We start from the raw sequence: 24,047 nt of genomic DNA, 5'->3' as shown, positions 1-24,047 counted from the left end.
CATTTCTTCGTTCCTAAAGTAACTTTCAAATCACATTCTCCACACTAGCCAAATTTGAAACACACACATCACAAATTAAAATTATTTTTCAAAAAAAAAATCATTATTAATTATTGTTCGATATTATGTGTAAATATTACAGACATAAAAATATCATTATTATTTATCCATCCATATCACACATCTGATGCATTTCCCTTCAATCAGCAGCTCAAAAGCCTTGTTAATCTCATCCAGTCCAACTTCATGTGTCACAAACTCATCCAAGTGAAGCTCCTAATCCATCAAAGTAAACAAGAATTTTTTTTTCAGAAAAAAAAAATTAGTTTATTAGGTATTTAAAAGTATCATAAACCTTGTTGAGATATTTGTCTATGAGGATTGGAATGTGGGTCTTGGATTTCAGTCCCCCGAATGCTGAACCGATGATCGTTTTACCGCACAAGATTTCTTTCGAGTCAATTGTGATCGGCGACATGTTCTTCTCGACTCCAAGAATAACGGTCTTCCCCCAACCCTTTATCGAAAAGTTTGTCACAATTTGATATGCTTTGTTTGTGTTAAATAGACGAAAGGAAAGTAGGCGAGGAAAAGAAGAACCGATCGAGAGCTTCTATACGCTTCCAACATCACGGATGCTAGACCGATGCACTCGAAACAATAATCCGCACCGCCGTCGGTCATTTCCTTGATCACCTACAAATATATTAAGCATGAGATGAGAGTATAATATTTATGATGTTCTCTAAACAATGGGTATTAGTGTGAGACCTCGTTAATGGATCGATGGCCGATATCATTAGGATTTATGAAATCAGTGAGACCCAACCTCTTACCTAAAACAAGAAGCAAATAATTTTTCTTTCAACAAACAATTAGCTAGCTAGCTAGGCTCATCAAAATGGTCTTACCGACTTCAAACTTGTCGGGGTTAGAATCGACTCCGATTATCCTTCCGGCACCTTGAAGTCGCGCCCCTTCTACGACCTGAAAAAAGTAATTAGCGAGGGCGATAACCATCTAATTAGATAGATAAAGTACAAGTTCACTCACAAATTAAGTTTCACAAAAAATTCTCATTAATCTTTGAATCAAATTTAGTGAAATGATATATGCACAAATCTTTGGTGTTAAATGAATAAATTACGGCCAATCCAATAGTTCCAAGTCCAAAGACTGCCACGGTGGATCCGGGGTCCACATTTGCAACCTTCCAAGCTGCTCCAAATCCTGCAATATTTTTATTAAAAAAAAAAATCTACTAAATTTGATAAAATATCTGATTGAATTATTAAGTTTATCATCAAAAATACCCCTAAAGTTTAAAATAAGGCATTAATGGAACTTTGAGGGCATTTTGAGAAAGTAAGGCGGCCGTTTTGGCTCACCGGTGGAGAAGCCGCAGCTGAGGACGCAGATCTTCTCCGGCGGAAGTTCCGCGGAGACCTTGACGACGTTGGTGACGTCGACGACGGTGTACTGGCTGAAGCTGGAGACGGTGAGATAGTGGTACACGGGCGCGCCGGCGGCGTCGGTGAACCGGGTGGTCCCGTCCCGCGGCATCCCCGTCAACGGCCGGAACGGGAGTCGAGAGCACATGTTGCTCCGCTCCGACCGGCAGTCGACGCAGTCGCGGCAGTCGGCCAGGAACACCGGCATCACCGTGTCCCCCGCCGCCACCTCCTCCACCTCCTCCCCCACGCTCTCCACCACCCTGGGCGGACACAGAACAAATCATCGATGATCGATCCATAGAGTCAAGGAAAAAAAAGGGAGTAATCAAATACCCGATGGCTTCGTGGCCGAGGATTGTGGGGAAGACGGCGGGGAACTCGCGGAGGCGCCAACGGGAGACGTCGCTGAAGCAGAGGGAGGAGCAGATGATCTTGACGCGGACTTCGTGGGCACGCGGCGGCGCCACCACGACCTCCTCAATTAGGAGAGGCTCGCCGGCGGATCTGCACACTGCCGCTGCAAGTGTTGCTCACTGTACTGTTAGACGAAACTGAAAACGTACGACGTGATCCAGGAAACGAGGCGATCGATCGATTGGCTACGTACCTTTGCATCTGATGGGCTCTGGGAAAGGCATCTCCATTGAAGCCCTTGGGAAGAAGACGAGCTAGTACTCTACCTGCCCACAATTCCAGAGAGGCAGAGACAAAAGCGGCGGATTTAGGGGAAATTGGTGCCTGGTGGTCCAGTCACTAATTTAATTGAGATCTTTTTTCTAATGAAAAGAAAAACAAAATCAGATCCCACAGATTTTGGTAATCTGATAAATAATACCGTCTATTGATATTGTAGACGTGGTCAGCTCTCACTACTATGAACGACAAGATCGAGAATAAGCCATGTCGACAATGAATGAGCAGATGAAACATCCACATGACTTCTGTTTAAGTTGAAAACTCACAAAGAAACAGCTACAAACTAGTAATCTGAGTCTGTAGTGTGATCTAAAGGAGCACAATAGATGACATCGAAATCTTCAGCATGCAAATTAACATGAACACAAAACAGATTGTCTTCCATTATTCACTAGAAACACAGATTTAGATAAAGCTAAAGCAAACATGTTTTACCATGTTTTATCGATTCAGATCCAACTTGTTCAATCTTCTCCAGTTTATTCCAAACAGCATAACTACGAGAATGTGAAGCTTTTTGCGATCTTATTTCCGAGCAGATGTGGAGTATTGGTCTCTGCTCTTTGATCTATTTCTGTTACTCCTTGGTGGGTTTGCAATGCCTCTGAAGCTCCTCCCCTCGCCGACGCCCTTGATCAAAGGGCTTGAACCATGGCCTACTCGCCTAGCTGACCTCCGACGGGAACCCCAATTGTTATTTCCCAGTGCTGCCCTTGCAATGCTATCTGTGGCTGCCTCCCTAGCCCTCAGTGGTTTGATTGGCTGCTTGTTCAGATAAGCGAGATGCGGAAGGAGGCCACAGACCGCCTTGCGAATCTGGTCGTCTCCGATGTTGCTTTGAATTGGGTTACCGAGCAGATTGAGGGCCACTAGAGAATGGTAGTTGGCGACAAGCTGGCCCAAAGCCTTTGCGGTTGTTATCTTGTTAAAGCTAAGGTCCAGAACTGTGAGTTTCAGAAGCCGGTGAAGTCCCTCCACGCCGCTTATCTTGTTTCCAGCAAGATACAGCTCCTTGATCACGGTGCAATTCGACAGCCCTGAAAAGCATTCATAATTAGAACAAAACTAAGTTTTAAAGAGGATGACAAGTTCAAGAATCATGTAACATTAATGTTCAATTACGAGCTGCTAGATCAATGAAGGAAATTGTGTATTGCTAATCTGGTCCAAATCGGTTTAGAACATGAAGATGGCACAAATTTCAAGTCCACGAATGAAAGTGTACAAACTGTGAATTTGTATCACAAACATATAAAGGGCAGCCGGTGCACGAAGCTTTCTCCAATACGGGTGCTGGGAAAGGATCTATTGTACGCAGTTTGCTTTGTAAGAGACTTGTTTCCGCGACTCGAATCCGTGACATTCAGGTCACACGTCAGCAACTTTACCATTGAGTCAGGCTCTCCTTCCCGAGATATATGCATCAAGAGTATATATCTCTAAATTTAATGTATACACAGAAATTAAAAGGCCATAGATGGCACAATGTTCGTCAAATAATTGGACTCATTGCATATCTTCCTGAGAAGGTTATTGTAATTTGTAAGATGTAAGTATTTCAGTAACCTAAAAATAGATATTATTGTCTATAAAGAGAACTAAGTTAAAGAGCATAACAAGCAAATTGGCTAATAAAAGGATAAAAATAGTTATTCATACCATGACCAATTCGTGAAATTCTGTTGTAGCTGAGATTAAGAACTCGAAGCCTTGTCAGTTCCCTAAGTCCTTCAATTGTTGTAATCTTGTTCCTTGACAAGTCAAGCATGTGAAGACTCTTGGGTAGAGATCCTGGCGAAATGTGAACTGCACAAACATGAAATAAGTCATATACCACATCGATAGGCATACACAATTCCTATTTTAATTTACATAAGTCTGTAGCTAAGCTTTACCTATGAAGTTGCTAGATAGATTGACTGACCGGAGGCTACTGAAAGCTGAAATTGCGGGTACCACCTTTAAGCCCATGCCGGCAATGTGAGCAACTGAAGAAAAGGGAGGAAGGGATTGTATAATGTTGTTGGCCTGCAAGACCTCATCCATTGCACGCCGACCAGTTCGATGGTTGTTTTTACTGGATGATTCCCCAATCTCTAGAAAACTTGGGGGTGTAGCAGACTCGAGTGCAATTTCATCTCCATTGTCACCATCGTCAATTGGGCATAATGGGCTGTCATCAAGACTATGCACCCAAGCATCCACTCTATCTAAAGAGGAAGATTCTGTTGAAAAAGCAACCCACTGGTTTGGAGGCCATATATCATTACTAAATTTAGCCTCAGACTCTGCCATAATCTTCTTGTTCTTCCAATCAGTACCACGATTGGGTTCTACTGTATCAGAGCAGTAACCATCCTTCTGGTTGGATGTATAATTGATGGAAGCATACCGATGAGGTTTCATTGACCAGCTCCGATGAAGATTTCTGTGGCTCCATAAGAAAAGCTTCCACCAAAGTTTCCTACTTCGCGAAGGAAGAACCTGGCTTGAAGATCTCTTCTTTAGCATCACTTTATCAGCACTGCAAGAAGTCATTACCGATGCAGGGCTACCTGGGATCCATTTGGGTGGTTCTCCAGGGAAATCTCCAGCTAAGTTTTTGAGGTCGTCATATGAATGGGACTTGGTTGGGGACATAAGCAATTTACTAGATCTCTTTGTCTCAATATTAGAGCATGAGCGTTTCAACATAGGAGAGCCCCAAAACGCAGTCGTGCGGCCCATCCCAGGATCACTCACATGCCCACTCTGGATCACTAATTCAGGTGTTATGCCCTCATCTTTCTCAGATTTGTCATCAGGTCCATTGGTCATTTTTTGGTTCAAACCATAGGAACTGGTTTCATCTTTTTCTGCCAGGGCCTGCAAATCGAGGTCAGATAGATCCCTTTTGAATGACATGATCTCATCATGTTCATCACCTCCCTCATAAGCTGCTTCAGCTGCCACATCTATTTGGATAGAGTTCTCATCATTCTTTTCACCCCCTACTAGTTTAAGTTCGGTGGAACCTCTTATGCTTGCATTAGTTTGTATTGGTTCAGAGTATTTGAAAGATGCATTATTACTTGCTTTCTGGATAGCCACATAGGCGAGAGCTTCTGACTTAATAGGCAAAGCTTCCATTATATTCTCCTCCTTCGAATGGATTTCATTCCGCAGTCTCTGCAAGCAAAAGTTGAAATGAGCAACAACCTAGACCAAATTTATCAAGGAGAAAAGGAAAGAAAAATACCATCTTTGCTCACCTTGGACTTCTTCTTTCCAACCCAAAGTGAGGAAAAGCAACCGATCAATGCCATTTTCTAGCTGTAAACACAAAAGATACCAGAGCACTTGACAACTATTGTTTCCCTATGATTCTGAAGAACACCTATCAAACTCTATGAAAGTAAAAGGAAGATTAGGAGATGATCTATTTCTACGGAACTGATTCACGGGTTAGCCATTATCAATTGGAGACCCTTCAATTATACGACAGAGTAGCCAGACAAGCAGGAGAGTGAAAATTGGAATAGAGACAGGGAAAAGTGCATCCTCCCGAGCCCACACCTTTTGCAAGGTGCGAGGGAATGGTATCCCAGTGACTTCCAGAGTGATTTAAAGAACAACAGTGTTGGCTGAGAGGCCTCCTTAATCTTTGTCTGGTTCCAGAGCCTAACGAGACAGATAAAAAAAGAGAGTAAGATTTCCAAATTTACAGGAGCAAAACTATTCTTGTTGATGCAATATCCCGACAAATACATCATTAGCAAGCAGTTTGGATATGTTAATCTTTTTTGTTTCAAGGGAAAATGACAGGGAAATTTGAGAAACAGAGATCCAATGAATCGATAGAAAGAATAAAAAAACGGTGCTATGCCAAACAACTGCAATTAAATACTGAATTTAATGGTGTTCAACAAATCCTTGAAATATATATAACAAGTGAGGAGTTCTAAACCACAAAACAAATTGTTCTGTTGCGGCGGATGATCCGAGGGCTGAAATTAATGAAGAATCGGAGAGCCGACTGAAAGAAGCCTCCAACCTACGCAAGCAGGAAGATCCAAAAGCAGTAATTGTGTAAGAAATAGGAAAAGCAATTGGAAAGTAACCCGCCGATATCATGGTTTTTTCTTCCTCCTCCTGGAAGGCTTTGGAAGACAGGATCCAAAAAGAGAAGATCTTAATGCGATTCCGCCAGCCATAAGAACAGGTCAACTTTACGCTTGTGCATCTAAAGTAGCATCCGTAGAATCAAAAAGCACAAACAAAACAAAAGAAAAAAAAGATCTTTAACGATTCGATCGCCAACTCCCCCCAAGGCCCAAACAAGGGCGAATCAAGAGCTCGCGACGAAAACAACGAATCAACAATAGAAATACCGACAAGGGGCTCAGAGGAAGACGCACCTGCGCCAATCTGCTAAATCTACCCTAGTCTCCACAAGGCGAGACGTAAACGAGGAAGCGACGAAGACCACCGAGGTGCGAGGGCAGCGGAGTAGGCGAGGGCGAGAGGAGAAGGAAAGAAGGAAGAAGAGGCGAGAATGAAGAGGAAGGCGGTGGAAGTGGCTACAAATAGGCTGGATCCGCCGCCGATGCCATGGACGTGATCAGACACGCGGATGGACTCGCTTCCTCTCTTCCGTTTCACATACCATTTTTAATTATTATTTTTTTTTTTCAAAATAACTGATGAGCTTTATTTAGCACTTAATTTACCTAAAATAGCGTGTGTGTATATATAACTACACAAAATTTAAAACCTTAAATAAAAAAAGATTTTTTTTCGGACTTATATTAAAAATATTAAAATATTTATTCTAAAGTTTATATTTAAATTAGGTTTCTATTAGATTGATTTATATTATTTTATTATAATAATTTTTTATTAAATTTACTATATTTATATGGTAAAAAACCACAAAATTATTAGAGCTGTTGACTAAATTCCTATCAATTTTAATCGAATAATAATCAGTTTTTTCCCAGACAGTAGTGTGACGGTTAAGCCTTCCAAAATATAATCAATATATAAGGTTTAAATCTAACTATAGTATATTATAAGAAATTTTTCCTCTAATAAAATACTGACTTAAAAATTTCTAATAGAATAATAACTTTAAGAATATTGGACACTTGAATAAGTATAAATTAATAATAATAATGTCTGTTTTTCTTTTTATAAAAACGACCCTTACCGTCTAGTAAAATTATACAACTATCCTTAAATATAGTATTTGTTCGATTTTGACTTTTTAAATATTGATTTTAATTTCTTGACTACCAATTTTAACAACATGCATATTAAACCGTTTCATAATTATTATAAGATATACCTAACTTATTCAAAAAATATTCATATTATAGATATTACAGTAGTTACTATTTTATAATTATTATATTATCATGTTCAATAATATTTACCTTATAACAATTATAAACCACAGATATTATAATTCGACCTTATCATGTTAAATAATGTTTATATTGTAATAGAAACTAAACTATAGCTACTATAATCAATGTAATTGAGGGCAATAGTCTTGATGGAGTGATCAACAGATCCATTTATCAAAAATAAAAATAAAAATGGAAGAAGGGACGTTGTTGTGATGCCTTGGAAAAACAAGAGCGTTTTTTTAATTCTTACCCCTTTTAATTAATATAAAAGAAATACACATCAATTATTAAACTATTATTTAAATATAAATATATTGATTAAATTAAAAAGCCCATCCTATCAAATTTAGTCATATTGAAAAAGAAATATTTTAGAAATTTAAAAAATAGTGATGAAAAAAGGTTAACGTTGTTTTGATTTGATTTTTGTATATTATTTTATTTTACTTTTGTAAAATAATTATCTGATAATATTTTTTAATTTAATGATATTTTATATGCACGGATATCGTACTCTGTGATAATTGGGTCCAAATCAATTCCAATCTCTATTCTTCTCTGCGTCGTATTCATTGCATTGTCCAAAATCTAATAAGAATATCTTTGACAAATGTTGTGGCTTCAATTTAACTCTTACAAAATAATTAATATTTAAAAAACAATGAAATTTATGTGTAATAATTAAAAATACAAAATAGGTTGCCTCCTCATGGGTGTGTCATTCAAAAATTCCTAAAATCAAAAGTGTTAAAATTAAATAAAAATTATTATTATCATAAAAAGAATGTTCCAGTTAAAAATATAAAATAAATAAAGTCGTTAAAATAGTTATTTAAACTTAGCTTAATTTTTTTATTTTACAAGATTGAATTTGGGGTTAATTCTCAATTTAGTCCTCGTTATTTAACGTAGTGTTAATTTCGTCCATAATTTTTCAATTGACCAAATTTAATCCTCTAATTTTCGAACGTTTTCCCAAATTGATCCTTCTGTCTAAATCCCCATTAAAATAAACGAGAAGACTTGTTTAACCGGTGGAAGTGACCTATGTCTTGTTGGACAATTCCTAATTTAGTCCCTTATTATTTGGCGTAGTCCCGATTTCATCCAAGGATAGTTTTAAAATGGAGGCCGTCTGCTACTCGGCGCAGCTCCAGCTGCCGGACTCCATGTCGATGCCTGCGAAACGGGCAAGGGCGGAGGCGACAATGAGGGAGATGGGATTGGCGGCCGCCATGGACACTAGAATCGACGGGTGGCACGTCAAAGGCATCAACGGCGACGCGTCAGCATCTGCGTCAGGCTCCTCACCCGACCGCCGCTCCTCTTCCTCGACGAGCCCACCAACGGCCTCGACAGTGCCGTCGCCTATCACGTCGTCCACCGGATCGCGCGCCTCACCCGCCACGAGAGGATGACGATCGTCGTTGCCGTCCACCAGCCCGACAGCGAGGTGTTCGACCTCTTCGATCGCCTCTGCCTCCTCGCCTATGGCAGCACCATCTTCTTCGGCCCTGCTCTGGTGGCTGCCGAGATACCAACTCAATCTCAAAGCTCAATTAAGACTTGAATTCTCTCTTTCAACTTATGAAATTCAACCTTGCTCAAACTTTTCTCCAGTTCTTTGCTTCCAACGATTTCGCCTGCCCTTCTCTGCGCAATCCTTCCGATCATTTCCTCAGAACAATCAACAAAGACTTCGATACAGTCAGTGCTTCTTCTTTGCAGCTTATAAACCAACAAAGGAAACAAGTTTCTAAATCTCGAACTCAATCAATGTCAGGATTAGGGAAATAGCGCAAGAATAAAAGCAACTGATCATTTCCATCGGTTAAATAAGTCTTCCCGTCTATTTTAACTAGGATTTGGATGGAAGGATTGATTTGGGAAAACGTTCAAAAATTAGAGGATTAAATTTGATTAATTGAAAAATTAGGGACGAAATTGGTACTACGTCAAATAATGAGGGACTAAATTAGGAATTATCCAGCAAGACATAGGTCACTTCCACCGGTTAAACAAGTCTTCCCATTTATTTTAACGGGGATTTAGACGGAAGGATCAATTTGGAAAAACGTCCAAAAATTAAAACATTAAATTTGATCAATTCAAAAATTAAGAATAAAATCAGTACCACGTTAAATAACAATGGACTAAATTGAGAATTAACTCATTGAATTTGATTTAAAATTAATTGTTTAGATGTTATAAGTTCAGGATTCAAATGTATTTGCTCTGAATTTTTTGCCAGATGGATTCAAATGTATTTGATTATTTAAAATTTTTATATTCAAGTTTGTTTAGTTAATTAGTGGTCTTAATATTATAAATTTATTTATTTAACCTATTGATAAGAAATTTATAGATGAACATAATTTATATAAACTGTCAATTTAATTGACGTTGGTATATTGAATGAAAATAAATAAAATATTATCAAGACAAATAGTAAACTACTATTCGAATGGAATAATTTGGCATATTCCGTATTAACAAAAGTATATTTACGTTTCTATCTCACAAATATATATAATGCTTGAATTCCTTCTCCATCACACTCCGTGAATCAAATCAAATGCCCTATTATTTTGTTATTTTACAAGAGCAAGTAGCCAATCTTTTCATCTATCACATTGCGTGACATTAACAATATTGTTTTGCGAGCCATATTCCAAATTCCAATCATTTTTGGCACTGTGGATCCAACCACAATTATGTTATATAATAATTTCATCAAGGGCAGCGATAAGGTACGGAATTATTATTATTATTATTTTTTTGCCATTTTTATAGACTATTAATTTGGACGCATCTGATCCCTCCATCTTATCCACCCCTCAATATCCTTTAAAAATTCATAAATCATAATTTTCCAATCTTTACCAAGAATATTAACGTTCTAAAATGACCAAATCTAGAGAGAGGTCCTAAACGAGCATCAAGGAACATATAAGTAACACTCTAAAATCATCAAAAAAAAAAAAAAAACCTTCAAACACTCAAATGAGTGCTATATATTCAATGATGCGTAACAAAATCACCTAGTCCACTCCGGAGGTAACTCCTCTTGAAGGTTTCCTAATATTAAATTTCTTAGGTGGGAGGGAGGGTCTAAATAATCTTGATGTAGGTTAGACTCCACCTAAGAGATCGATTTGATCTCAGGCTATCACTTTCTTTGCTTTTGTTGAGTCCGACTGAATGTTTATAAGTACTTTCTCTTTTAGGTGTTTAGGTTGCTCGGGTTTCTTTTTGCATTCGGCCAACCCTAAATCTTAATTTTCAAATCCTAAATTTTAAGGTTTGATTGGTTTAACTTATCGTACATAAATTATGTAATTATCATATAATTATATAACTAAAATTATAGAGAATAAAACATAACATAATATTATTTAAACACTTTATCACTTAATGAATTTCATATTTGATTAATTTTTTTAATCGATTCACTAAAGTTTAAATTAATTTTAATCAACCTTAAATACTTTTAATCAAATGTTATAACCCAATTTAATATTACCCTTTGTTCTGTCTCTTGTTGACCGCATCCCCTCCGCAGGCAAAACCTAGCAATCTCTCGTCGTCCCAATCGAGGAATCGCTTGGGCGAGACCGTGGTGGTTGACGACGAGGATGGGGAGGAGGGAGAAGTCGAAGTCGAAAGATATCCCTCTTCGTTGTCCAACACCGTCGTTGCCATCTCCCTTGGAGCACCTCCTCCTCCCGTTGATTTGTGAAGGGTAATTTTGGAAAAAAAATATTAATCCTGGAATTGTAAAAAACCATATGATTCCAAGATTTTTTAATTCCGGATTATATTCCCTAATTGCTGATGCGGAAGAAATCACTTGTTATCCAAAATCGCTCATTACCTAAATCAAATAAGATTTTTATTGATAACCTATCAAGGTTATCAACGATAATCCCTAACAAAAAAAAAACTCTAAGGGTGCGTTTGATTCAAATTGTTGTACATAACCTTGTTTATGTGATTACCAAGTAATCTGATAACCAAAGTTATAGGGAATAAAAGCTAATCCTAATCTTATTTGATTCAACTAGGTAATGCTATAATATAATTTATGATCCGATAGTAAGGCCCAGCAGGAGGTCAAAGTGGTCAACGTCCTAGACAGGCGTCCAATCGGGTGAACTACCTTCCCGGTCAGCAGGAAGAGTAGCCGACCCGACACTTCAACAGCTCGGTCAGACACCGAGCTTCCGACGCTCATAAAGCTCGAAGCAGGGAGGGACGAAGGCCGAGTGGCCGCCCCGCTCAGCTAAGCAGTGGACGCAGCCTCGACCCGGCAGACAGGGCTCCCTCGCTTGGCAGGGCGGAACCGAGTAGCAGGTCATTGGCCTAGAGGATACTCGGCCCGACCATTATATCACCCAGATGACAAGCTGGCCAAGCGGCTCTCCCGCTCAACCCAGTAATAGACGAGAAGTGGTTGACGATATCTTCCTAGGCACCAGTGTCGCCGACGGGCTGCATGGTCGGCAGCATGGTTAAACAGAGAATCGTACCGTGGAAGCTTCCACTATCATGTCAGGGATATGCTGGAGCTGTTCAGATATGGCGTCAGACACATTTTTTCTAACACATCTTTTCTATGTATGCTTTGAAAAGTGTGCACGCCTCGAGAAGCGTGCACGTGCCTCCCAGTAGCCCTATATAAGGACCCCCAGGTTTCGATGGAGGTATGCTCACTACTGTAACTACAGTTACGCTGCTGCTCCTTTCTTCTCTACTTCGTTCGTTTGCCGCCGATATCTGACTTGAGCGTCGGAGGACCATCGTTGGAGAACCCTTCCCCGGCTTGGCACTAACGACTTGTGGTTGCAGGCTTAGCTCATTGGAGATCCACATCGTCTTCAGTCGACATCCAGTCAAAGTGAGCGTTACCTCCCCAGCGTTCGTCAACTCACTCTCGGACAAGATTAATTTAATATTTACAATATTACCCTTATCAATTACATGATTAATTTTTTTGGAATAAATTAAATTAAATTAAATTAATAATAATAATTATTATATTTATTAATAAGTTGATAATATATATAATAAATAAATATAATTGATTTATAATTTTTAAAATTTAAAATAAATCTATATATATTTTAAAATATAATTAAAATAATTTAGATATGTGATTAAATTTTTATTGTTTTTACTTTTACTGTGCTTCTCCCTCTTACCCCCATGTTTTTTTACTGTGTTGACATCTTCTTCCACGCAATTGCTAAAGTCGCTTCCTCTGGAAGTCGTCAGCATACCGCCTCCTTCGAGAACCTTTGGCGTAGTCTCCGCGTTGTCTCTGTCCAGGCAATGGCTGGCTTCAGCCGTCGTTGCTTCACAGTCATTGCTTGCTTGCCATCGCCGCCGCCACCTGCTTGTCGTCGTTGTTGCTCCGCAGTCACCTCTGTTGCTCCGCAGTCGCTGTCATTGCTCACTGTCGCCTCCTTCTTGCCACTGACAGGTCGCCTCCTCCGTGAACCTCTGGCGTCGTCTCCTCTATTACGCTGTCTTCGTCCAAGTGATGGCTAACCTCAGCCGTCGTTGCTTCACAGTCATCGTCTACTCGCCATCACCGCTGCCACCTGCTTGCCGTCATTGTCGTCGTCGCCTTCTTCTCGCCGTCACTGCCATTGCTAGTTGTCATTGCTCCGCAGTCGCTGTCATTGACCCATAGTCTTCACCTGCTCTGCTCAGCTTCGTCCTGGCGCGGTTTTCTCCGGATTTCGGCCCCTTTCTCTTCTCCGATCATTCTCCCGAGCTTCAACCTCGGTGAAGGACGTCCCAGCAGCTTCATCCCGATTCTCTGGAACCGATTTGGGTGTTCCCTCCGGCGCAATCTCCATTTCTTCGATACCTCTGTTCACCTCAGATTTGGAGGTGTTCTTCCAAATCTGTGCTCCGATTCCCATCAGAAACGCTAGGCGGTGGTCCTCCGGCGTTGTTGAGCTTCATCCGACCACAATTCGCAATCCGTAGCTCCCATTCCAGATTCAGAGGTCAAGGATGGCAGATTTCCAGATTTTCGGCATTTTCTTGGGTTTAGGGTTGTTTCAGCTCGTCGGGGGTGGTCCGTCGGTGTTGTTGAACCTTCCTTGAGCTGATACGCAGCTGAGACGATCCATTGAGGTCCAAAGTTGGGTGGTTTCGACTTTGGCACTCTTGTGTGACGGCTTGAGTGTGAAACTTGTGGAATTGGTTGTGAGAATGGATTGGTTTACCATTTTATTTCATTTTAGTTCTTTTTCTTACTCTTCAACAGCTTAGAACAGATTTATTTTAATGTTTGTTACGTTTTAGCAAGTAATCTAGCATTTTATTTCATAGTTGAAGCTTAATTTGTGTTTATTTGATATTTGGTTAATTATTTAGTGTTTAAGTTTTAAGCTAGGGTTTAATTTCTATTTAGATCAGATTTAATTGCTTCTTGTTATTTCATACTTGATTTAATTAAATGCTTTAGATTAGGTTTAATTTGAGTCTTGTTCTTTCATTCTTAGTTTGATGTGTGTTGATGGATTTATCACAACGTAGTGTGACAATGCGTAATGATTTGTTCATTGGCACATAGTTAGGTTTCACTCTTGTATTATATTTATTTTTTATTTGTTGTGCTTTACTTTTGTAGATTTAGATTCAAGCTTAAACTCCCCCATTTTCATACTAAAACCCCAAAAATAGGAAATAAAGACAATCCTAAATTACATTCTACCGTTGGTTCCTCGGGATCGATCCTGGGCTCGTTACTACAACGCTATTGCAAAATTAAGGGGTTCAGTGGAAATACATTTGTACAATTTGATTAACGGATGTGACAGATTCGCTACATCAAATTTTGGCGCCGTTGCCGGGGAGATTGTAATATGCAATGTTTAGTAATTTTAGGATTGTTGTTTTGATTGCTTTCATGATTATATATTCATGTGTTGATTTTATTTGTTCTTGAGTCTTCTGATTTTATTTGCTAGTGTTTCAGTGTAAGAACAGGAAATTCAAGTGACCATGGATCCATATCATCAGTATTTTGGAGATGGGATGGAGAATTATTATTATCAGCCTCAGTACTACCTACCTATGAAGTAGCGGAATAGGTATGAGGATGCACAAGAACAAATTGAATAATCAATGTGGAAATGCAATGAAGTTATGCAACAAATGAGAGAGCATCTAAAGCAACACTATCAGTAGAATCAGAAATCTGAACAACTACATCATCATCACAAATAAAATTAGATAAATCTTGTGAATAAATGGGAATAGGGTCAGGCCTAACAAAATCTCCACAATCAATCTCTTCACTGGCGTTTTGTGTTTGTAACTGATTAATGGATGACGCAATCTGATCTAACTGACTCTGAATATTCTGTATCCTTGCAAATTGTTGCTCTTGATGCTCTCTCACCACCTGCTAGTTTCGGAGGGTAATTTTGGGAAAAAAAATATTGATACCCCCGGAATCGTGAAAAACCTAAGGGGGTGCTTGGTATATATTTGGCAATGAGAATGATAATGGGTTTTGATTAAGAGGCTAATGGCAATAGGAATGATTACTGGATTGATGGTGCTTGGTATAGATACTGGAATGGATATTATTCCCATTAATGTTGCGATCTCAAAAGCGGCGATCAAGTTCCATAGTCCTAGAAAAGGGGTCACTGTTGTCACCAATAGAAAATAAAGAGGCAATAGAAAATAAAGGACACTAATTTTGATTGACGAAAATTAGGTAAAAAAAAAGACGCTGAAATGCGAAAATCAAAAGAGAAAGAAAGACAAGTTGAGGCAACTGACTCACCTTCGACAAACCAAACTATGGCAAAGAGGCAAGTTAAGGCGCAGCGGCGAGTGAGGAAGAAAGATGCAGAAATGCAAAAATCAAAAGAGAAGAAAAGGTTCGACTCGAGGGGCTGGGCCGTTAAAAAAACCACATGAATAGGGAGGAATGGGTTTAACGATAACCTAGAGGTGGGTGGGTTATGAAAGTAGGGGTATCAAATCCATATTTTGATTCCGATTCCCATCTACCAAGCATCAAGAATGGGAATGAAATAGAGCATTCGAAACCCGCCTACCAAGCACCTCCTAAGGTTTTCTGATTCCGAGTTATATTCCCTGATTGTTGATGTGGCAGGAATATTACATTACCGGAAATCATTGATTACTTAAACCAAATAAGGTTATCGTTGATAACTTATCAAAATTATCAATGATAACCCCCAACCAAACACACCCTAAACGATATTTCAAATAATCTATTATTCCTGCTTGGCCGTGTCTTATTATGCTCCGCAATGTATGAGGATAGGACTAATTATAAACTCTAAATCTCAAATTCTAATAGATACTTCACATGAGTCCTATCTGTGTCCTCTGCTTGCGAGTGTCTTAATGTCATATTTGCAAATTAGAAGTAATTACAACCCCCGAATCTCAAACCCTGAAAGATACTTCAGATTAAGGTAATTTATTTGGGCTTTAGTCTAGGCAGTTTCTTTTAACATGTATCCTATACAAATTTTTATCAAGCGGTCTCATATGTGTTAAGATAAAAAAATTCATACATGTTTATAATAATATGATATTGTTCACTTTAAATTTTAAGTTTTATCCAAAAGATCTTATTACTTATATTAATGTATCTTTTAAACTCATAATCTTTTTCATATATTTCTAATATGAGACTTTAATTGTATTTCCAATAATCCTCCCCTCAAAACGAAGAACCACTATTATTCTTATGATCCAGATCTCTCTTCACATATCTGATTACTCTTAATCTACTACGGGTCTCCTCTCAAACATCTGGTTACTATTAACTTACTAAAGGCCTCCCCTCAAGCATTAGATCACCATTGACCTGCTTCGGACCTCTCCTCAAGCATCCGATCCTCTAAGACTTTTTCACTAACTAGACTTTTTACCATTTAGGGTTAACTACCTTAGGATTTTCACCAAGTATTCAGTCACCCTTGACATGTTTGGACTTTTCACTTAGAGTTCACTCTTCTAGCAACTCTCACCTCTTTCATTCAAAGTCACTATTCCATCCACATGGCTCGATCTGGATCATGTCTCTGACATTATTTGTTAGGATCAAAAGAATTAGCATATCTCTATAATGGTATGATACTATCTACTATAGACTTAAGTCCTCATACATTTTTTTTTACTCTATTAATTAAAATTTCATATTAATAGAGATATCTTTTATCTTTTAAACCTATCATATTTTCTATGTATTTTTAATATGTAATTTTAATTGTATTTCGAATAATATGGACCAATAGATAAATTTTTCATCTGCAAATCCTAGACAGATGATTAGCCTGGGCAAATTACAGTCGATCAATATTAACCAAGTCTATCATATTTCCATCGCTTCAGATGAGTCTTATCCGTGCTCACGGCATAAACAACAAACCTTGAAAGATACTTCACATGAGTTTTCTCCCCGCTATGTTATGTTTGCTTGTGTCTTCTTTGTCTTATTATACTTCGTAACATTCGAGATTTGGGAGTGATTAGGCGGCCGTGGTCCTTGTGTGTACCAGAGAGATGATCAGGTCCACACTGGAATAAGGATCAATGCCAGATTATGACGTCCCACATGCACAATTACTGCCACCATTCCTTTTGATTCATTCAATCATTATTAAGCACTTCACCTAACGCCAATAAAACACAATTGATTCAGTCCAGATAAGAAACACAACATGATCATCAACTTTCATTTCCTTCACTCAAACTGAAACTTAATTATATATATAATATATATGAAGGACAAGATCTGATGGGTACATGTGTGGTCCTTGTGAGGGGATCTTAAAGGCTGTGTATTGTTAGGTGGCCTACAAGGGAAATCAAGCCAGTTTTCACTACAGACAGGCAGACTGCTGTCACTGCCAAAGCAAACTGCCTTTATCTGCATGGCCACATCCTTATCATGTGTCTATTGCCTATTGAGTAATTGAGTGGGGTTTGCCAATTAAATCTATGTTATAACTTATGCTCAATCGAAAGCGGCAATTTACGGAGGTTAAATGGAATTGCAATTTATAGAACTCTAAATAATTGAGAGCATATGGGCCGTCCGATTGGCCCACAAAATCTAGTAGTGAATCTCATGTATATTTTCTTTTGCCAATGAAGAATTGCAATTCATCACTGTTGGCAATATCGACTTTACATATAGATAAAATGAGGCAGGAAAACCAGTAAATAATGGTCTCGAGCCAACTCCCATAATGAGAGACAGTGTATTAAAAAAAAATTGAAGAAAAGAAAAATAAAATGGAAGAAAGGAGAAAAACCTGTTCTTGTATTTTCCTATGGACATGGCAAAAGAGCCCATGCCTTTCAGATACTGTGGATCATTGGTTGAACTCCACAATACGACGCAAGAACGTCGGAACCTGTGGAAATAACCCAAATTAATGATATTAGCAACGAAGTTGTGAAATGAGTAAAACAAACTGAGAGACGAGTTGAAGTTAGTAAGTTGCTGCAAATTAAACAAAAAGCAGCATTTGTTTCCTCTGCAATCTTTGAAACAAGGATGCCAAATCCTTGTCCTCTATCACGCAATACCTAAACAGAAGGTAATTCTTTGATCAAACACTAATTTAATTGTCGGTTCATACGACAACAAATGGTGATAAATATATATCGGCATTTTACTAAACCGCACATGTAAGTTTAGGAATTAATCATTTCTCGTACCAAATTTTAATAATGTCAAAATCATGCAGTGTTATACCCCTCCTTTCATGGCTCTCAAAAAAAAAAAAAAAAATCTCTTTTCTTTCAATTTTTGCTTTATCCATTCAAAAAAAAATAATTCAATTTACGATCTGACAACATATATTAGTTTTTTTTAAATATATTGATTTGAATTTAAAGTAATTCAAAATTATATAAGTCATAGATACTGAAGCTTCTTGAAGTACATTGATTTTGACTTTAAATAATTTGAATTTTTCTATGTCCATCAATCATTTTTGTCAACTTACTAAAAAAAATTCAAAAGTTTGATTTTTTTTTTCAAATTAGATGAGTCAAACCTATTGGCGGAATTGATTAATGAGTATTATTGTCATATGCCTTATAATGAACTTATGCCAAATTTTACAAATCTTTATAAATTTAAAAATTCATTATTCTTACGCTCCCATTTTAAAATGAAGTTCTCAAAGTACAACAATAATAGTTTGGATGAAATTAAATGATAAACCTAAAAAACTTTAAATCACTTCAAATAAATACCAATATACTTTTAGAAGTCTCCTTAATATATCCCTGTCATTTCATCTAAATTAGATCGTATAAATTAAAAGTAATAAATTTTTGAATGAGTAGAATAAAAATTTGAAAATAAGAGAAACTTTTGAGAGCATTAAAAGGAGTATAATGAGAATGCACTACCTGATTTTAGTATTATGAAAATTAAGTATGTGAAATGAAAAATCTCAAAAATGCATGCGTGATTTAGTATATATATTTTATATATATTACCCTACTCATCCATATATGGGCGACCCATGGGCACATGCCACAAATTGTCTCAGCATTAAAAATAAATAAAATTAAGTTTAGGATTTTAGAAAAAAAAAATTAGGTTTTAGAGTTTAGGCTTTAAGATTTTATGGTTTAGAGATGAGATTTAACCCAAATCGGATTTTCAATTCTCATATAAATGAAGTAAGAATTTAAAAAAAAATAAAAAATTTAACAACAGGTGTCTATGAATTGTCCATACATGGTTGATTATGGTAACAGAACTATATATATCGAGAGAGGATTCGCCCCAGTGCACACGCACCTGAGAGCATATGTCCACGTGGCAAGGTTGACTATCACATGGGCCAGTGTGCATCAGAGATGTGTAATGTATCAATAATTGATCTCTTATCCTATTGTAATAAATTTGTCACCCTCTAAGTAGGTATACACCTGAGAGCATATGTCCACGTGGCAAGGTTCACTGTCACATGGCCCAGTGCACATCGGGGACGGGTAACATATCGGGAATTGATCCCTTATCCTATATATATATATAGACACGTGCACCTTGAAGGCATCTTCGTCTATACTATCATCTCCAATGTACAAAGGCAGTACGTTACTAAACCATGGATGATCATGTTTCCATCATGTTGAGCAACAAAAACAAACTTATTATCACTGTTTAGTAATAATTTCAGATAGCATTGGGTCACAAAGCATACCGAGCCCTTGTCCCATTTAATTGTCGGTCCAATCTCCATAACCTAAAGTTTAAGAAGCATCCATCAAGTCATACTCTAGTTCACAGAAATTGAATGCAGCCAAATGTTGTTGAATAAATGTTGAAAGCTAAGAGCATCCATAGTAATATTAAATATTTCTCTTAAATATTTACGGTCCTCACATACACATCATCAATCAAATATCTCACTCTTCAAATATACCACAATCAAATATCTTACAAACTAAATATTCATGGAGCTCACCTTTGAAATATCTCATTCTGAAATATTCTAAATTCTACCGTTAAATATATACTTTTAATTTTTTTTATTAAAAAAACAAAGAGAGAGCTCTATGCCCTATGAATTCAAATCCCTTCCCCAATATCCCCTTGCAATGGGTGATACTCGAGATTGGGAAATATTTGAAGAAAAATATTCACTCCAAATATTCTCATTGTAGATGCTCTAATGGTTAAGATGTTTTACCTTTCTTCCACGAGTAAGCCTCAGCTTGGGCTACTCCCTCAGAAGAGATCGGACTTTGTCAGATAGTAAATTCCATTTCTGAGATTAAGAAGGCAAAAGTTAGCTTATTTTGTAAGTGGTTTACGATGTGTATCACATGTTTACCTTCTCTTCGACACATCGGAAGTGAACAGAGAGACAAAATTTATTGTTCTCCACTCGTGATCCAGGGACACTTTGTAGTCTCCACCAATTTCTTGTAGACCTTGAAAAGGGCAGAATGCAAACCATCAAAGTAATTTTTTTTTAAAAAAAAAAATCTTTAGAAAAGGTGCAATTTTTAACTGAGATCCGGGAATGAACAAGCTCACCTCATCAATCATGGGAAGGAATTCACTGGCCGGCTGAAAAAGAACAGATTTTGCCTGTGACACCAAGAAAGTAAGGATCCCCAAAGCAACATAAGAAAGGTGGTGGGTAGACAGAAGAAGTTAAAGAGGAGAGCCACCTTGGCTTCTGTGTGCCTGTGCCCATGAATGGGGCCTTTGATGTCCATGCCATGACTACCAGCGTGGTACAATTCTGATAGCCTCACAAAGCTGGAAACCTGATCTAGAATGGACCGTGCACCAGAACCAAATGTTGAAGGCAATGGAAGAAACTTGACTGCAAGAATTCTTGTGCGAGCGCAGTAACGTGCCTTTTCTCTGCACCTCCTGCTGACGATAGCAGTTGGGAAATGGCTCGCTACATCTCTCACGGCCTCTCTCATCTAGTTCAAAAGAAGTAATTGACCAGGTCAAGATTTTGAAAAGAAATTACCAAGCATTTCGCAAGCTCACCTCATCGGACATGAAGGCGCAGTCAGGGTCGTCGACGATGAGAGACAGGGTGCCATCATAGTCGAGGAACATCACGATCTGATTCCCCTTGGATGAGCTCATCACCTCCTCGAAATTGTCCAATGCGGACGGATGCAATTCCTTCGCGCAAATTCCCCCAATTCAATCCCCGGGCCAAATTCCACGGCTGATTTATAGAGAGAAAAAAAAAATCCAACGATCTTCAACAGTAACACTCACCAGCCATCTTTCATAGTCTCCTCCTCCTCCATGAGAGGCCGTCAACGCCGCCGCCCCTTCCTTGATCTGAGTCGGAGACGATGCCGGGATGGACTGGATCCACGAACTGGGTCTGCCGCCGCGGCCGAGTTTGATCTGGCGGAACATTTTCTTGCAACCAAGGTAACTGACGATGGAGTCGGTGGCCGGATAGGGGAAGCGAGCGACCTTGTTCGCGGCGGCGACCACCGCGAGGGCGAATCCTCCGACAGCGTCAATCCCTACCTCATCATCTTCTTCAACACACTTTCCGTCGCCTAAAGACCGAGAAACCGAATCGAACAGACTGGAATCGAGCTCTTCCTCCTGCTCCTGCCACTGGCTTCGGTTTCCGATTTGGGAATGGGCGAGGAGGGGCGACGGACGCCCGGGCCTTTAAATAGCGCTCCGCGCCTCCGCGGCACATCGGCAGCGAGAAACTCGTGGACTCGTCCCATTCAACTGGGGCCCGCCACGCGCGAGAGGCAGCAGCCCACCGAGATCGCGGGTGAGCATGTGGGCCCCGGGAAGCGGACCGGGCACATGGCGCCAGTGTCCCGACCCAGGGACTTGACTTGACGCCCGCCGAGTCCTATCCAGTTAATCGCGGCGTCACGTCTGCAACAGCACCTCGGGTGGTTGGGCCCGCAAAGACTTGGCAAGTTAGAAAGTTAGTTAGTCGCGCGTCTCTTATTCGACCATGTATATATTATTGCTTATTTATTAGAATCATGTGAATTTCCATGGAATTGGCGCGCAATAAATATGATTGAAGTTGCTCTTCGTGTTCTTTCTTTAAAATTTCTGAGAGATTCCTGGGAATTAGCCTGTCTGAAATTAATTAGTTGACTTTAATAATATTATTTTTGTGCGTTTAAAAAGATTTAAATTAGCTTTATCTTGAGTTTGAAGTCTTAGTTGAATTGATAATGCTCACATTTGACCTGTTCATTCCCTTTTTCAATGCTGATTTACATTGACAAACGGAAGAACAGAGTCATGCAGAAGGATCAAACTGGAAAAGATCATCAAACATTCAAGCTGGAAAAGATCAAAGCAGTGGCCACTGCGATCATGCCTGCGACGCTAACTGTTGCAGCTGCTGCGTTAGACGACTGGCCGGCGAGCGGAGACGGTGCAATGGCGGCTCCCAAGGAGGGAGACGGAGCTCCGGCGGGACCTCCACCGAGAGGCGCAACTGCAACAACATGAACAGTTCAGTAAATGTATCTGAAACAGAGAGATCGAGAAGAAGCAAAGGGTCAGGCACCTTTACAGTCGGCGAGGGGAGGGACGGAGACGGCACAGTAAGAAGGGAGAGCCAGGGCCCTGGTCATGTTGATCCTGAACCCCATGGCGGCGCCCTGGCTGAAGGCCACGCAGAGGCAGCTCTCCTGTTCTCCGGCGACCTCGTTGAGCCCGGAGCAGCATCGCTTCTGTGGCCGGGCCTCGCTGCTACCCTGCTCCACGAAGGAGAGGCAGCCGGACAGGCTGAGCAAGGCGGAGGAGCAGTCCTCCGTGGGGGAAGGTGAGGGTGCAGCTGCCACGGCAGAGAGCCAGATGAAGAGCGGGAGCAGAGCGCGAGTCCGGGCCATGGATGTGGAAATCGATGGGTTGAGAGATGTTTAAGGAAGAAGAGAGACGGCGTTGGAAGCGCAGGGCGATGCAGAGGTCGACAGGTGTGAGAGGGGATGGACTGGAAGAGGACAAGTTTCTTCGTCTCCGTTGGGAAGGTGGCAGCTTTTTCCCGTAATTAATTAAACGTACGTTATCATTTCTTTCCTTTTCTAGTACATTGTTAAAAATAACAGGTGAACCATTTTAAAATGGTGCAGCTTTTTCGCCTCGGCTTTAATAATTAATTAAACATACGTTATCATTTTTAATGGGAAATAAAAAAAAATTATTGAGTAATGATAGACAGAAAAAAATTTAGAGAAAAGTTCACGATAGACATATAAATTTGTGATTCATTAATTTTATTTTTATGGGTCCAAATTTAATTCATTATTTTTATTTTTATGGGTCCATGTGTCTATCTCTAATTTTTTTAAAAAAAAAAAATTCCTCAATTTATCATTTTTCTTTTAAAATTTAAAACATTGACGAACAATAATAGGGCTCAATGTGGTATACCGAGGGGTTGCTTGGTTGAGTAAGGGGAATAAAAAGATAGTTGATCTTGTCCGAAATCTGATTCAGACGGATCGTCGAGTGAGTTGGATAGAATGTTGATTGAGTTGCGACATCCCAGAGGGGGGGTATGCTGAGATGACTTCTATGTTGACCAAGTCTTCAGAAGTCCTCTGGTCAACGCTACCTGCAGCAAGCGACCGGGTTGACCCGGCCCCCAGTACCTCGATGTTCGAGACAGATCCAATGAATATATGAGTAACAGGCTAATAATATAATAATAAAATAAATGAAGGGTGAGTACGAAAAAAGTACCCTGCCAGGGGGCGCCCTCGGAAGGGACACTGCTCGAGTTGTCGGGACCTGGAAGAGTGGACGACTCCGATCAGTATGGAGAACTGGATCTGACGACGCGAAGCCGAACGCAGTGGCACGAAACTAGATGCAACCTCGGTATGTAGGCTGGGATAAGACATCGGCACGCAGGCCAGGATAAGACATCGACACGTAAGCCGAGATAAGACATCGACACGCAGGCGCGAGACATAAAACATCACACAGATC

The 24,047-nt window shown here is 39.4% G+C and overlaps 3 protein-coding genes across 4 annotated transcripts; all 3 read right to left on the bottom strand.

Annotated features, from left to right (window-relative positions):
* Window positions 1-81: 81 nt before the first annotated feature.
* Window positions 82-2,323, bottom strand: LOC122047513 (alcohol dehydrogenase-like 7). Its single transcript, XM_042608863.1, has 9 exons — window positions 2,062-2,323; window positions 1,788-1,971; window positions 1,389-1,714; window positions 1,148-1,230; window positions 912-987; window positions 772-836; window positions 601-696; window positions 356-517; window positions 82-276 (listed from the first exon to the last, which is right to left on the bottom strand). Exons 1-9 carry the CDS (start codon window positions 2,096-2,098, stop codon window positions 160-162), a joined length of 1,146 nt encoding a protein of 381 aa, XP_042464797.1. The 5' UTR covers window positions 2,099-2,323; the 3' UTR covers window positions 82-159.
* A 154-nt stretch (window positions 2,324-2,477) lies between these two features.
* On the bottom strand, window positions 2,478-6,821 carry LOC122047511. 2 transcript variants are annotated; one of them, XM_042608860.1, is made up of 5 exons: window positions 6,548-6,821; window positions 5,402-5,810; window positions 4,046-5,318; window positions 3,810-3,956; window positions 2,478-3,187 (listed from the first exon to the last, which is right to left on the bottom strand). In XM_042608860.1, the coding sequence occupies exons 2-5, from the start codon at window positions 5,453-5,455 to the stop codon at window positions 2,676-2,678; spliced, it is 1,986 nt and encodes a 661-aa protein (XP_042464794.1). In that variant the 5' UTR covers window positions 5,456-5,810; window positions 6,548-6,821; the 3' UTR covers window positions 2,478-2,675. The 2 variants fall into 2 exon arrangements, with proteins under 2 accessions (XP_042464794.1, XP_042464795.1); XM_042608861.1 differs by having other exon boundaries at window positions 5,402-6,372; window positions 6,548-6,787.
* A 13,058-nt stretch (window positions 6,822-19,879) lies between these two features.
* LOC122048795 lies at window positions 19,880-22,945 on the bottom strand. The gene is made up of 9 exons (XM_042610319.1): window positions 22,621-22,945; window positions 22,429-22,548; window positions 22,295-22,316; window positions 21,333-21,744; window positions 21,093-21,233; window positions 20,759-21,022; window positions 20,622-20,675; window positions 20,416-20,515; window positions 19,880-20,349 (listed from the first exon to the last, which is right to left on the bottom strand). The coding sequence occupies exons 1-8, from the start codon at window positions 22,943-22,945 to the stop codon at window positions 20,456-20,458; spliced, it is 1,398 nt and encodes a 465-aa protein (XP_042466253.1). The 3' UTR covers window positions 19,880-20,349; window positions 20,416-20,455.
* Between the last annotated feature and the right edge of the window lie 1,102 nt (window positions 22,946-24,047).

This window comes from Zingiber officinale, chromosome 2B (genome assembly GCF_018446385.1).
Source record: "Zingiber officinale cultivar Zhangliang chromosome 2B, Zo_v1.1, whole genome shotgun sequence".
NCBI classification, from domain to species: Eukaryota; Viridiplantae; Streptophyta; class Magnoliopsida; order Zingiberales; family Zingiberaceae; genus Zingiber; species Zingiber officinale.
Note: the sequence above shows the minus strand (reverse complement) of the source record. Positions and strands in the feature narration are given on the sequence as shown.